The 16,194-nt window shown below is 39.8% G+C and overlaps 1 protein-coding gene across 4 annotated transcripts in view; it reads left to right on the top strand.

Annotated features, from left to right (window-relative positions):
* The window catches only part of ATP11B (ATPase phospholipid transporting 11B (putative)), a 62,754-nt gene extending 46,904 nt beyond the window's left edge, over nt 1–15,850 (top strand). For 2 of the 4 annotated variants that reach the window (XM_062005478.1, XM_062005474.1), the window contains one exon: nt 11,033–12,597. In XM_062005478.1, the coding sequence (XP_061861462.1) occupies nt 11,033–11,251 (219 nt within the window). In that variant the 3' untranslated portion in view covers nt 11,252–12,597. Of the gene's footprint in view, nt 1–3,622; nt 3,709–11,032; nt 12,598–14,778 lie in introns of those variants that run through there. The other 2 variants (XM_062005476.1, XM_062005475.1) reach the window with 2 other exon arrangements.
* The last annotated feature ends 344 nt before the right edge of the window (nt 15,851–16,194 follow it).

Raw genomic sequence — 16,194 nt, 5'->3', positions numbered from 1 at the left:
TGCTAATTTAAAATTACAAAAAAGCACCCCATTTTACCAGGAAAAAACTTTTCTGTTTAAGTAATTGATAGCAACAATAGTAGAATTATTTATGAAGGAGTCAGTCTTTTGCATCTCAGCTTGCAACTGTAGGAGAGGATCATACTATGCATTTTTGTAGAGCTTTAAAGATGGTGACAATCTCATTTTTGTCTAGGTATTGGAAACTCTTTTCAACTCTACTGGCACCAAATAGTTCTTCATTTAAAAAATTACTTTAGTGGGACTTGTTTTAATTAGCATTCCTTAAATCTTGATCATGTCACATGCCATGTTGGTTGTTTAATTCAAGATAATTACCCAGGTGGCATTTTCATAAATTCATAGAAGAGGTCTAAAGATATACTGTGATGATAGAATCTCTCTTTTGCCTGACAGAGGCCACAAAACTCCTTGAAACCATTCTGTTGAAATTAGGCTGTCTTTTAGGTAAATATCTCATCTATATTTGAGTGTTTTCTTCTTTTCAGTGACAGTTACAGAGAAGTCATCCTGACCCATTCTAATAGTTACTGTCTCTGGTTTTGGTTTTCAGCATTTCCTCTTTTTTACTTTTTCTGCTAAACTGAAAATCCTTCTCTCTTACTCCTGTGATCAAGTTAATTTTCTCACTGATAAAGATGTTTGCAACTTTTGTCAAAAAGTTTGTTTGCCAGTCTTTTAATGAGTCTGTTCCTCCTGTAATGTTCAACACTCCTCAACCTCATCTTGAATTTTGAATTTCACCAGTGGACATAATATTCCAGCCCAGCATACATCAGTGCCAAGTGTGGGGATTATCAATCCCCCAACTGTATTCAGTTCACAAAATAAAACACATCAATTACCTGCAATCTTCTGCATCATTCTTAATTGCAAGTGATTATGTTGGTTTCTTCCAGATGAGAGGTCAAATAGCACAGGGCCAAAAAACAAGTGAAAGTGAATGAAGAATCCAGTTTACAAAGATACCCCATACACAGTTATGTTCTGAAACTTGTTAGCAGTTTAGTCCATTGGTGTACTATTGATTTTGTGGTGTCCTAGTTGCATAATCCAAGTTACACCAAGCTCTTGCCATACTAAACGTTAACTGCATTACATCAATGCTGTTCCCTTTAGCATCTAACCTTGTAATTACTTTGATGGAAGTGCATGTTGATTTACTTCGTTTATATTACCCTTCTAATTTGTGTGTTAAAAAAATCCATGTGAGACATCCTCTTAATTTGTCTAGGATCAACATCATGCTGACAAAATTATTGCTAGCCAAAACATCCCATTAGTCCCTTTTCAAAACTGGAATATTATCTGTATTTTCCAGTCTTCAAATTTAGTAACTAAAAGCCAAGGTAAATAACTACTAGCTTTCAGAAGGCTGTTCAGCTAGATCTGACAAGGCTCTTGATTGCATGTTGTGGCACTTTTTGGATTAAAGAGTCTTGATTTAGGAAAAATTCTCTAGGTAATGATACTTTATTTCTTTTTTCCTCCAAAAGCTAGTGACAGTATTCATGGAACAGTTCCCTTTCCTTCTGTCATGTACATGGACTGTTTCTATCTATCAGTATAGTGTTTGAGGTTTTTCATATTGCTAAGTGCTTGAATTAAAAACCAAGAAGCCCACATCCTTTATCCCAAACTTTATCCATATATTTCTTGTTTTGTTTTCTTGTTTTCTGAATCAATTCAGAAAGAATTTTGGGGTTCAATTTCTTTCTATCACAGTTGTGACATCAAGGGCACAGTCAGACTACTTAGTTTTAAGAAGGAATCTTGAAGAATGTCTAACACGTTTCTTGTAACTGTAGCTTGATTCATAGCCATGGCAATGTGGCTTTGTAAATCTCTACTACTCTTTTGTTTGGTGTTTTTGTCCTCCTTATTCCCATTCTACTTTGCCATTTAACAGTGGCAGCATTAAGGTCTCTGTTTCCCAGAATTCTGTCTCTTTCTGAAAAGACTTATTTGGACTTCGCATTATCAGGAATTATCTAAAACATTGCTTGACCAGAAGGGCTTCAGCCAGCCATCCAGTGGTTTCTCTGTGCATGTCTGGTAGTGAAATCATAGTTTAAAATGTATTTGCCAAAAAAAAAGGCACCTGTTTGCTCCTTTCTTGAGATTTAATCTGTTGAGGTTTTCTCACTCTTAGTGGGACAATCGGCCCTGCTGAATTGCATCGACTGTTCTTGTAGTGAGGAAATAGACAGAAGTGAAGATGAACAGATGAGCAACTTAGCACATTTATTGTCAAGAAGTGACAGAATGCTTCCTTTGTGATTATAACTGATTAGATTTGTGTCAGATTTCTAGTAAATATTTTTTCTTTCTATTTCAAAGCGGAGGAAAGGACTCAGAGATAGAATGAGTTTGGAGAATGTCTTTGTCCTAAATGCTGAGAAATTTTCTGTGGAAACCATTGAAAGAGTGAATATGGAACTTTTTCTGTTTCAATGTGTAGGTGTAGTGTAGGTGCACCCCCCTCTGTATGACTGAATAATTATTTCATTTTTAAATGCAGAACTAAATTAGTATAATTTGCCTATTGGAGGAAAAAAACCTAGTTTACAGTTACTAAGTTTTATCAGGGCAAGATAAATTGTCACTGATTTTTAAATCACAGCTATTTAAGTTGTTTCTGTTGCCATCTTTCAAATGCTAAAATATTCCCAAGAGCAGTGAGCAGAACACATGTTTCTCAACTGAGAATGCTTGTTCCTGTTGTTTTAGTTTTTCAGAAACTAAGGGCACACTAGTTGCTCAAGTTACCCAACTTGGTGCTCCGAATTCATGGTATCCATAGGCACCTGCCTTACTCTGCATAGTATATAAGGGCCTTCATTTTATCCCTTCTATTTAGTACAAGGTCATAGCATCAATAGTCTGTCTCAGCTGGATATTGCATGTAGGCAAGTTATTCCTAAGAGAGCAAAGAAATTTAATTGGTATGAGGGAGAAAGAACAATATTTACATTTATAAGTTTATCTTCAGTGGAATTTTGGAAGTCTGTCACAACTTAAGATCTGTCTGTTCCATTTTGAGAAGTCAGTATAATAAAAATTTGACAGGCAAGCATGAGCTGACTTCCGAGAGTCATGAATTTGGTTAACCTTACCTTCCTGAATGCACTTGGTGCATGTGCAGGGTTTTTTTTTTCTGTGTTCAAAGTTGTTTTCCTTGGCCTTAAAGAAAACCCATCTTATTATTTCGCCTAGGTATGTTGCCCTGAGGTAGATTCTGGGTTCACTATAGGTCTGTTACAGCATCATATAGGAGGAAGGTAAATCTGAATCAGAATACAAATCTTTGGGTAACTGTAGATCTCAACACTATTGAGAGGACAAGGTAATAGTGAATAAAGATGTCTGGCAAAGTATAGATGTCCAAGTGCATAGGCCTTTTTTCTCAGTATGAAAGCTAAGGTAGGCCTAAGAATGGTCCTGCCAAACAGCAACTGGCTGTCCTGAAGGTACCAGACTTGTTCTGTATATTATGTGTATTCAACTTAAATAACAATGTCTTGTCCTGTGTCTTTCTCTTAGAAAATTACTGCTATACTTACTGACATGTATGTTCCATCCCTTCTCTGTCCAATTGTAGATGTACTCCAACAGAGTTGCTTTAAGTGACGAGTTCATCGCACTGCAGCCATTGTCCAGGGCAAGGAATCAGCTGAGCAAAATTAGGTAGAGTAGGAGGGACAGTTCCTCATCAACTCTTATGCATGCTGAAGGTGAACTAACCAGTGCTGAGAGAGATGGGAAGAGGCATGCATTATTAGTGGGTTGAGAGGGCGATACCTGTAGCGCAGATACATTCAGTTTGGTTCTTTCTTGGCTTTGCTCTGTGTTTTTTGAGCCAAATGCTTCTCCTAAGTAGCATGTTGGACGTGCTTTTTTAGGAAAAAACCATCCCTAGCATGATGCTCAACTTTCAGAATACAGATCTAGCTCTTCTTGCATCCCTTTTTAAATAATCACAGTTTCTAGCATGGTTATAATGCTTTTAATTTATGGTCAAAATTAACAGTGCTTTTTGCATGTTGGATAATTTTGGCTTCTTAAGGCTGTGACAGGAAGGTCCATGTATTTCAGACAGTGATTTCTTGCAAGTTGTTTGCTCATTTTAATTTGCTTCCACTTGTGTTGAAAGAGCAGAAAATGTTTTAAGTTTGGGCGTGTACCTACACTTGTGCAGCTGAGGCTTTTTGTGTTTGTTTTGTGCATCTATAAAAAGGAGTGTTGCTTGTTTTCAATGTGTACAGATTCATATTCCTAAAGGCATTTGGCTACAAAATCCTAGGAAATTATTCCAAAAAAGATCAAAGTGTACTTGTGTCTGTGGAGGTGAATCGCTGTGATTCTGAAACTCTTGAAATGCACCGAGTTCAGTATGTGAAATGCTATCAAATGCTCATTCTCTTCTGGAAGACTAAAATATTCACATGCGTCAAGACTTTCAACCTGTTTGATGTTTTATCCCACCCTTCTCTACTTTTATAGGAATAATTGATGAAATGAACTGGTTCCTTTTTTGTTGTTGGGTGTATTTTTTTAAGGTGACTGTGTTGTTTAAAAAAATTCATATGGATCCTGGGAGAACCAATCAACCTACACTTTTGGGACCTAATTGCCGTTTGTTTGATGGAGGGGAAAATAGAGGACAGGAAGCTGACATCACAAACATTTAGCAGAGAGTTTTTGGTGGTGAATTGAAACATATGATACAAGTTCTTTTAAGGGTTGGACTGGGGGGAGTGGTAATTAAAAGCTTTGTATTCGCTCTGAGAGTACACTACACCTTTGCAAGGCAAAACTTGAAATAGCTGTTGTGTTTAGCTGAGAAACATCAACTTAGATGTCCAGACACCCCAAGGAACTTGGGGGCAGTGTTTGATTTGGTTCATTTCTTTTAAATTCAGCGCTGGCTAGCTTTAAAACGGGCAGCCTGCAGTATACCTCTTGAATTTTAGTAAACTTAGCAACATGCTGGGGAGATTCCTCTGCAAGTGATTTTACACATTAGCTTTGAAACTTCTCTTAAGTTAGTTACCTTTTGAAAACTTTGGATACATCTGTTTCCAGTAAACCTCTCTTTTCTTCCTCAATTATTCAAGTGAATTCAGTGATGCATCGCATCTACACCAAAGGTTTAAGAACAAAAGATTCTGTTAAGCTTTCCAAAACTAAACACATTTTAAGGGTTATGTAACTAGATGGTGAAAGAAAAGTAAAGCTGTCTGGCAATGCAGCACTGTAGTTATAAAAATACTAACAACAGGAGAATGCTTGCTAGCTTGAGGGGATTTTCGGCATATTACACTTAGGGAAGGGTTGAAAAGAAATTTGTATTGTCCATGAGTAACAAATGATTATGGAAATCCAATTCTCCTGTATATCAGAATTTTTACACTTGAGTATCTAACAGTAAGGTACCTGAAGTACAAGCAGTGAGTGCCTCATACTGTGCAAATTGAAGTTGTAAAGTGCAGTAAGAAAGAAACAAGGATTTCTTGAGGCCTTTATTTGTAGGCTTTGGAAGTAGTTTCATTTGTAGTCCAGAAACCATCCTGTGGATCCTTACCTAAAACAGTAAAAAGGAAGATCAGTTACTAGGTGGAAACTACTCACTTCACTGTGCTGAATAAAAATCAATCTGGAGTGAAGACCATGGATTAGTTTCTGTGGTGTCCAGGGCAGCTGTTATGCAAAAGGAGTAGAGCAGAGAAAGTAAGGAAAGCTGTAGGAACATAAAAGAAAGCTGCTGCTTGGTGAATGTAAGCAACTGATTGTGTCACACCTCATTTGTACCTGCTGCCTGGTAATTGCCTCCTTTGGGACTGCAGAATTTGTGGAGGCTGATGAACAGACTTTGGCAGGTTTTTGTTGTTAAATACATTTTTAAAACCTCAAAAGGAGTACAGCACCAGGTTAAACAGAGTTCTGCCTTGTTCTGCAGATATGCTAACTCTTTCCTTGATACAGAAAAGGAGAATACCTTTATGAATGCAAATTAAGACAAATATGTTGTTACAGTCAATTTTTCTGACTAAAGGCTTCAGAGTGTGCAAAAAAATGTTCACATTTTTATTAAGTACATTTGTGATGTACAGTGAAGAGCTTTGAGGGAGGTCTTTTAAGTGTCCATCTCGAGTGCTGAGAGTCAGAAACGCAGTCTCATGTGTGCCTGTTAAAACTCTTGCCTCTGAACTTTACTGTCACTTTGGTTCCTTGGGATGAGGAGGAAATTGGACAGCATGGGTCAGGTGCAGGCTTTCTGCTTAACTGGAGACTGACCAAGTACGTCCAACTTCTGTAGCTGTGTCTCCTGTTCTTGGAACACATGAAGTATTAATCCTCACTGGACCCTATTGTGTTTTATTTCCATTTTTTCTTTGTCAGTCAAGTTGTGTGTGTGTATGTATCTATACGTGTCTCTGTGCTTTATAAGAACTGTCAGAAATCTTAAGCCACGTGTCAGAAAAGTTGCTCAGACATGTTTTAATTCTGCTTTCTGATGGGATTGTCTCTGTTTATAGAGTTTTTGCCTTTGGACAGTGTGTTACGATTGCACACAATACCAGGGGAGTTTAACACACAAAACCAGGTTTTATTTACAGGGAAGACTGTCAGTGCACAACATTATGTCTGAGGCTCTCAAACTGTAGCATTTGCATTAGCACAGCCAAGACCTTGTTCTTTATCTACAAGCATGAGTCTATTGTTGCCCTGTTCTCCCTTCATCTCTGTACAGATCTTCCTTTATCTGTCTCCAGAGCTTCAGACTCCTGAGCCTGGCTTTACAGCCTTCACTACTTGTCTGTGTTTTTTCGTCTAATTACTGTTTCGTAGGATTCCCCTCCAAAGAGCTTTCATATCTGACCCAGCCCAGCTGTGCAGAAGTCAAACAGATTTCTGTTCCTTTCACAGCGTATGTTTTCTGTAAGGAACATATCATTTCCATGAGGACTATTCAAGCACAAACATGCATTCACACTAGTGAAGTACACCAGAACATCTTAAAATGCCAGACTTTGAACAAGGATAATCTCTTCCCTTTACAGGTTTGTGTTAGCATATGTGTGTTAGCATAGTGTGGTGCTGTCTGTCAGAACTTACCACAGAAAGAGGGAATAAATGAAAAAATAGACAATTTCCCACTCATCTTCAGTCATGAAAATGCACATATTTATGTAGCTGAAGATACTTTTGCCTAATAACTTTGAGACAATGAAATAATTTGGTATTTGTAGGTATATTTGATTCAGAGAGATGAAGAGTTGAAAACTGTTGAGAACAGAAGTGCCAGTGTAAGTTGTCAGACGTCAACATTCTTAAATTCTGTTTTAAACCTAGCTGTTTGGGATTGTGGTATACAGCATATTAAGGGTTAAAGAAAAGGAACTTTACAGTAGGGAGCAAGTTAATTGTGGAATAGTAATAACCGTCTTGTGTGTCTTCTGAAACGTCCGTGTGGCACCAGGTGCGTTGGCAGCCAGGGGCTGGGCTCAGGAAACACGCTGCCGTGCTCTTAGCTTGATGTTCAGGTTAAATACAATTCCTGTTCAATGAAGTCCCAGCTGTATATCTCAGTGTGATTCAGTGTTTAGTTAAAATGTCTGGTGGCATATAGAATACCCTGCATTAGGACAAAGAAGCTGAAATGATCTGTTCTGTTAGGAAAGAGAAAACAAACAAAGCTCCAAAAGCTGAAAATTTGAAATAGGTTTCAAATTTGTTGGGTTTTCCCCTTTTGTAGTCTGAACACTTCCAATGATTGTGGACTGCAGCCCTTGGAAATACACCTTGTTCTCTCAAGAACCGTAAAGTGAAAGTTGATATAAAAATGGTAACTGTTTGAAAGTGATGCAAGCATGGTGCTTTATAAGATGTGTTGCTTTTCTATCCTTCTAGATGGAAGAAGATAAGGGTTCAGTCAGCTCAGCATGTGACTTTGCTGAAAGCAGGCACAGAGGGGAGGACAATAGGCAACTGCTAGATCCATCTAGCCTACCCGACAGTTCTTACGTTCACTAGGTAGTACTCCCACTCTACCCTAATGTGTGTGTGTGTGTGTATTTATATCATATACAGACAGTCATGGAGCCATCTCCAAAACACCCATACTTTTGGTATCTACAATAAAATTTGCATCGTATGTGGGTTTGATTTTGAGCTGAATCATTCTTTAATTCTACAGTTCCGTTGCTTTTTGATTTCTTACATGAAACGGGCCATTATCATGTTAAGTGTTACATTTATTGTGATCCCAGGTCTTACTTTGTGAAAATACTTTCTTGCAGCCCAAATATGGATAATACCAGTTACTTCTTTATACTTACTAATTCTTTTTGAAGCATCATCTCCCCTGCCTATTGTTTCCTGAGGCTTTGTTTCAGGTCTTCAGAGACCATTATGCTCAACTGCCTTATCATGCCAGGTTTTACTTTATTATAAAACTATGATCATAATTATCTGCCACAGAGGAAAAAGTGAGAAAGGGGTTTCTTTAGTATGTGTCTTCCTTCCAAGTAATGGATACAAATAGAAAAATCCATATTCACCAGGCAGTGATACACAATGTATCCATATATAAAATTGAATTTACTTTTGTGTTGACCTTAATTCTTTCCCAAGATTTACATTAAATTGTGGTTCAAGCATGATGCTGGCTTTTTGTAAGTATCTAACTTGGGAGAACAAAGAATTGTGTAGTATAGTAAAAAGGAGACACCAGCCCTCCAAAATCCAGAGCTGAGGATTCACTCCTTGGAGGCTAGTTTGGTTCCTCTTTCTGCCAGTTTTTGCATAGTTTCTGGGACTGCTGCTTTTCAGGTCAGCACATTCTAAGGAGGGAAAAAAGAAGTCTGGTCCATCTGATCCTGTATAGGACTACAGTGACCTTTTACTATACGACCTTTTACAATAACTGTAAAGGTATTACTTGGTCTACTTCAAGATAATGGGTGGACCAGATATTCTGTTTGAAATCCCAAGTGCAGGAAAGTTGAGTTTGGTTTGTAGTGCTGTGAACACAACCGTGAAGGTCACTGCGTATCGGTAGGGAGGTTGCTTTCTGACCTCCTGATAGGAATCCCTTCTGCTCCCTTTAATTTCTTGCCTGACACACTGTGAGTGCAGCGTCAAATGGTTGGGAAGGTCAGATTTCCCAGCACTGCAGTGCTGCAGATTGTGCTGTTCCTAATTAGTGTCTTCTGTGACAGTACAATTGTGACTGGATACGATGGGCACCGAATAAGGATGTTCAGGGCCTCAAGCTCTGAGGTGTGTTTTGGTTTAGTTTTATTCTTCCCAAACCCCCTTTTAGACCCATCAGTTGCAATGCTTCTGCTCCTGTCTCAGGTATTTACAGAAGTTCACTGTCATAGTAAACATTCCTTTTGTGTCCAGCAGAACTCTTAAATGGGTGTGATTTAGCCAGAAGCTTGTGTTGTGCCTGCGCTCATTCATTGCCCCTCAGGTGCGGGAGCTGAATCAAGGGTTTCAGTTTGTGGTGCTGTCTGTGAGTTCATACGTTTGTAACCAACACTCCCGTGAGCATCACATTAAGTGGACGCTATGGGCAGTGCAGAACAGCTGAGGGAGGCAGGGGAAAAGATGTTCTGTTCCAAAGCCAGTTCTGCCTGTGTGCTCCCTCCTTATCCCACAGTCAGGATGTTTCCCCCATATTTCCAAATGCCTCTTGTTTCTGTTAACTGCCTCCTCTGTGTAGTATAGGAATTGTTCTGTTATGAAGCTGCAATCTGTCTAGTTGCCTGGTTTGAGGGATTAGGAAGGAACATATCCACTCGTAGTAAACCATTCCAATGGGTATCTCTGAGGTTCTATGCTTTCCTTGCAGTGTTGGCCAAGTGTGGGTCACATGAAAGGAATTGGCATTGGAAACCAAAGTCTTGACAGTGTCCTTTGGTCACACAGTGGAAAGCTGGGGGAGGCTCTTACGGGAGCTGTGTCCTATCCTAGACTGAGATGCCTCCTCCCAGATTTCTTCATTCACTGGTGCAAGGGGAGGATAACGGATGCTTAAACTTAGCCTGTGTGTTTAGCATTTGTTTGACATGATGCTCTCATGGTGAGTTTCAAATTTAAATTAAAAGACATCCCCACGTTTCACATTTTTGTTTCCTTCTGGAAAAGGTCCTGAAGTCCCTTTTGGATAGTCTCTCTCCAGCAGCACTGTGTTTCTTCTAGATTTTAGTTATGCTGTGGTTGACAAGTGTGCAAAAGTAATACAGAGGAGCACACTGATAGATGGCACTTAACCGAAACCCATACATCTCTCTGCTTTCCTTTTGTTTGGGTCTGTTTTTTCACCTACAGAGAATGAACAGTAGAAAGTTTGTTATGCTAATGTTCAATTACCCTTCATGCTGGCATGAATGTTACTGAATCTTTCTAACATCAGCCTTGCTTGTATTTAGATAAAAGATATTCACAAAATCAGGAATGTGCTTTTGTTCCTTACCAAGCCAAGGGTAGGGGATTATTATTGGAAGTGGAATTCAGGGCTTCTTGAGGAGTAATTACTACTTGTGATCAGATTGCTGCATTGTATTCTGTAGCCCTGCTCTGAAGCTTTCTCTTGATTTGTCTTAAAATGAGGCAGACCTGGAGCTTGCATAAATTGTTGTACCTCTGCTGAGGTTAATCAAGGCATCGTGACACCCTGCTCTCATTGCAACTCTTAACAGAGGGTTGCTAACCAGTTTGTTTCCAACATTGAGCAGCAACGGTGCTAAACAATTTCCCTACGCTCTCCAAGGCTGCATTCAGACCTTGGGAAGATCAAATTGCAGTGTGTTTAGACCTTAGGGAGGGAAATGGTAATGTTTTTCAGCACTGTAGTTCTCTTATAAAATTGAAAAATATTCAACACTCTAACTTTAAGGAAACCTGCTTTTCTGAGTGTCTGCTGATAACATCTCCACTGCTGCAATCTCATCAGTACTCATTTGGATTTTGGTGTTTTTTCTTTTTTCCCTCCTTCCAGCTTGCTGAGGCAGGTTCAGGTATCAACTGCTTGGACTCCATGTGCTGCTTCTCAGATGGGGAAACAGCATGCACATCTGTTAGAAGAATGCTGGACCGACTGATGGGAAGATGTAGCCCAACCCGGGTCAACAGGTGTGGCTTTTCTCTCAATAGCCTTTGCTGCAGACGATTCTCCTATAAACTGGAACCCGATGAGCCTGCAGCAATAGATGTCTAGCCAACCAGCTGCAGGTTTTGCTTGTTAAAGTAGGAAATGCAACTCTTTATTGTACTTTTTTTCATCCCAAAAGATGATTTCCTTGTTTCTTTCCGAGCGCTTTCTCTTGGGATGGGGAAAAACGGTTTTCAAAAGATTTCTGTTACAACGTTTAGTTTGGCTTCCTGCAAGTTCTTGTGTTGTATCTGTCGTAATTTCTCTTGATTTGTACATCCTTCTCTTTAGGAAATCAAGCCTTGCTACTGGTTTTGTTCTCCTTTTGCTGATTTTTCTTTTGCCTTCACGAATCAGGAGTTGTTTGTAAAGTGGAAAGACTTTTCCCTTTGGTTTTTGATGTACGACCTCCAAATATTTACCTTGGAGCTTGCATTACTCTTGAAGATATACAAAAGGCTCACACTCCCCCCCCAACCCCCCCCCCACCCTTAAATATAACCTCATTGTTAGAAGGAGAGTCTTTAAATCTTTCAGCCATCGATTGATATGAAGATGAAATATTTTTGTAGTATAACTTTTGTAATCTATTTCTAAAACCAGAGTAATTGACAGAACAGAGCCTTCAGGTTCTAAGAATTTTAAATGTTTTTTTCAGTTCTAGAAGGTATGTTGTCAAAATCACGTGTGCCATTCCAAAGTATGTGCTAAATAAATCTTCTTCCTTCGCCACGTGTGAAACAAACCAACCTCAATGAGATAAAAGCACGTTAGAGTAATAGGATGCCTCTGAGGAGCAACTCTGCTCCTGCAGCCAGCATCGCTGAGAAAAGCTCTCACTAAATCTGCTGATGTGCTATCTCCCCATTTCTAAACAAAGAGGGATACCTGTCAAACGCAGAAATATTTGGGGGTAGAAATAAACCAGTCTTTTGCACGTCATAATATCTCAGTCCCTGAATGACGTCATGGTCCCTCACTGGTCAAAAGGCAAACCTGAGGAAGTGGCGCTTTACGCATTCTCGTGGCAGCTCATTTTGTGTTTGACCAACTCTGTCTCTCTTGGTTAAAGTATCATTCATTCAGTATAAAACCTGTGTGGGTAATTTCCCCTGACAAGCCTTGTCAGTTCTGATTCTGCCTTTAGGTATTGCCTTGGTCTGTAGCACATCTCTGTTCTGAACTCCTGTGTTGGGCACGGTGTCTGTGGTTTCAGTCAGTTTCTCTCTCTGGCTTGCTTAGGAAATTTATTCAACGTTTCTACAAATCTAGGGTATGATTATGCAAAGTGTTTCATTCCATATGACAAATGAACTGTCACAATGAAGTACATTCTGAATTCCAACTCTTGCTGTGTAGAAAGCGGGCATGATGTATCAAATAAACAATTTAATAGAATTTGTAATCTACAAGGTGAGCATTTAATTGGTCTAAAAATCAGCATTTTGGCAGCAGTCACTCTTAAGGTTTCTGGGGTGATTTCCACTTCTCTGTAAAACTGTGCTTTCCAAATGAGAAACTTCTCATGCTAATTTGTTCCATGTATTGTTCTGTGATTAGGGCAGAGATTTAGTTAACCTTTGCCTTAGTAAGATGTAGTCTCATAAGGTAGGTATTCTGGGGGTTATTTTCTGCGACCCATTTACATTTTTATGATTTGCTCTCTTTTCCACTCAATTTTTCTTTCTTTAAGAACTTAAAATATTTATTGAAGAGAACACATATTTGACAGAATATTAAACACGTTTTTAAGATTGCTTTTTCTCAGGTTTCTTGTCTGCTTACCTCATGTGATTTCCAGATGAAGTTCCATCTAACTGAATAACTTTAGAGTTGTGAGAACACAAAAGTTAGTATTACGTTTAAGGAATATGCAAAACTATTTTGGTGCTACACTAAGGACTTCAGGTTCTGTAGTTTTTTGCTTCTGCCTCTGGTTGAAATTACTCTGAACCATCTTCTAGTTTCACTCTAATTTATGGATAGTTCAAATAGAAAAGACATGTTTGTCATCTCAGTCTGGCTTTCTTCACTGACTTCAGTTCCTTCCACTGAGCTTCAAACCTGGTCTAAAAGTCTAGGTACTAAGACTATGTTTCCCCAAACAAACATCTTATTTGGTTTTTAATTGCTTAAATGGTGTGAGGTTGCAGTTACAGGTTGCCAAAGGTACAGTTAAGGAATCTATCTGGCCATTCGAAAATGCTTGCAAAACTCTTTAACCTTTGTGCACGAGCTTGAGCTGCTTTGGCTTGTACCTAAAGCTGGTATCTTCAGAATGGGCATTCCCAAAGAGGATGATCTTCTTAGTACTTTTGGTTTATAAAAACAGCTTCTTACTCAACCAAGGAGGCAACTCCAAATTATTTTTGACGGAAGTGATGCTGATAAATGTTGTCTGTGAGAGTGCTGTAGAAGGAAGAGCACTGTTGTAAATGATGTTGCTGTAGCTAGCTTGTGTTGTAGTCTGTGCTCCTGATATTCTGTCAAATATGAGAACTGCACATGAAATCAAATGTGGTATCAAATTTTGGTAGAATCTTTGATGTATCAAAGTTGTACAAATGCTTGGAGTAGCGGGCCACAGAAATATATTCTCTTGTCCTTAATCACTGCTTGTAAAATGTATTCAAGAAGTACTCTCTAGCTTCATTCACCAGGTAGAATATAAAACGTGTGCTGTGGTATGATAAAGTGCATTTTTGTCTGTCTGTTCCATTCAAATGTCTGTCGACTTGTCAGTCACTAAAGCAGTAAGAATGGTGGCTCTCATGCAGTGCTGGTACAGTGGGATTCGTGGCTGAGCCTGTCCCACAGCGCTCCGCATGTCACGGCACCGCATGGCAGCGATGTAAAGAAACAGCAGATTTCTGACAGAGGCAAATTTGGAGGATAAGTTCATTGTATTTTCACTTCCTGCCTTCCAACCCTCCATTTTTCAGCTTTTCACACACAGTCCTACAACATTGCTCAACCAAGAACAATATTTCTTCCTAAGGAGACATTTGTCCTCAAGACAGTGTCTGACTCGGAAGCTGTGACGTGTTAGGTGGTGCTCTGGATGCCTTACTGTTAAGTTGAAATTGAAGGGATGAAATAGATCCATGGCTGTAGATAAGTTTGCTTACCCACAACTTCAGCCAGTGCTGGTGTTTGCTGTTAGAACCCTGGTGCATCATCTCCAGGTCAGCTGTGTGTACCACAAGGCTTTCCATGTATTCACAGTGCCTCAGCTTACACCCGCTGAGGTAGAGTTTCCTAGAGGCACAGTAGCACAAGTTCAGTTGTAAAAGTGGCATATAAACCTCTGGTTGGTTTAGTTCCTAGTGATGAAAGGATCTGTAGCTGTGAGTAAACCTTACCAGCAAGGTGAATGTCAAATTGTGAATGATATAGTTGGTGTGGTTAGCTGCAGGCTGCCACCACAGGATGAGCGAGTCACAGGTGGCTACATGAATTAATAGCTTAGACTTGTCAAGAGTTACATTTGCCTAATCTCATAACACTTTTACCTTTGCTTTCTTAGACTTTTCTCCTCACCTCTAGACTGTAAGTTCCCAGTCAGCCAAACTTTTCTTTTATTGTTACTTTAGATCATGGAGTTCATCGGATCCCTTCTATGCCAACGACAGAAGCATCTTGACTCTCTCCACAATGGACTCATCCACTTGTTGACAGGGACAGTTGTAAATGCCTTGTGGAAGCCATGTAGTGCTCACACTCCTGTAGTAGGTTCTGAAGCGAGTTCAGTGCTGCTCTGGCAGAGACAGGCCCGAATGCCCAGTGTGCCCCGCGGCTGCTCCTGTAGCTTCTCCCATGGCCTCTCCAAGGCAGCTGCACAGAAATCCCTGCCAGACATAGTTTTTTTCCTAATCATATGTGGAAATTGCTAAATAATTATATTTTTTGGGTAAGAAATGCTTTTCCCTCTGACCATTTATTCTTCCTTGTCACCATCTGAGCAGCCTGGAATCCTCCTGCCTGTGATACTTGAGACGTCACTATAGCATGGTGACAAAACCTTTCTCCTCCCAAATTTGAGTGATCAATAGAACTGAATTTGCACCATGAGACATTGCAAAGGTGCATTTTTCCTGATGACCCTTCACTTCAAGGACTCCCATGAGCTGTCTCTGACAGATGCAGTCTTAGCAGGTTGCAAATCAGTTTTGTTACTTCTGTGGGCGGCTCCTGTGTTCTGTAACTGATCAGTTTAGTATTTTTTGAGTTAAATACAATTCAGATATTTATGCTGGTGTATGAATGGCAATATATTAGTCATTGCTTTAAAAACCACTGTTAACTTTGGCAAAACAGTAATTTGGAATAGAGGGACGTAACAGTTCACTGTTCTCTTAAAGTACAATTCAGAAGGCAGTCACCCTGTATTACACCCTGTGTGTTTCGTTGGCAGTTCTTGATCCTGACATGGAAGAAGCTGTAAGAATTGGTGGACTGTGCAGGAGTCTCACCAGTGTAGATTTTTTTAATCCTTTTAAAGTTGGGGAATTTTTGCATGTTTTATTCTTTTTCATGTATTTATATTTGGTCATGTTGTACTTTGAAGATACAATTAAATGCTTAATTATCTTCATCTCTCTGAAGGATCTGAGACATTGATGGCAGTGTTTGGTACCCGAGTATGCCAATAAAAACCAATTGCACAGCTGGAGTTCTGAATGGTGCATCCTGCAGCTACCTCTGCCCTCCCACCCTCCCAGGGTCTGTGTGCTTGGGGCAGGGTGGCAGCTGGGGTCTGGCTGGGGGAGAGGGTGGCTGAGCCTCCTGCCTGGGGCAGCTACATGTCTTTTCAGTATCTCCAGGGATGGGGATGCCTGTGCCAATGTCTGACAACCTTCAGTGAGGAAGTTCTTCCTAATCTCCTATCTGAACCTCCCCTGGAGCAACCTGAGGCCATTTCCTCTTGTCCTGTCACTCAGCTACTTTGAAGACACCAACTCCCACCTCACTACGGCCTCCTTTCAGGTGTTAGCTGCCTTCACCCTGCT

This window comes from Colius striatus, chromosome 12 (genome assembly GCF_028858725.1).
Source record: "Colius striatus isolate bColStr4 chromosome 12, bColStr4.1.hap1, whole genome shotgun sequence".
In the NCBI taxonomy this organism is placed as follows: Eukaryota; Metazoa; Chordata; class Aves; order Coliiformes; family Coliidae; genus Colius; species Colius striatus.
The sequence above is the reverse complement of the archived record's forward strand: the minus strand, read 5'-3'. Positions and strand labels throughout refer to the sequence as shown.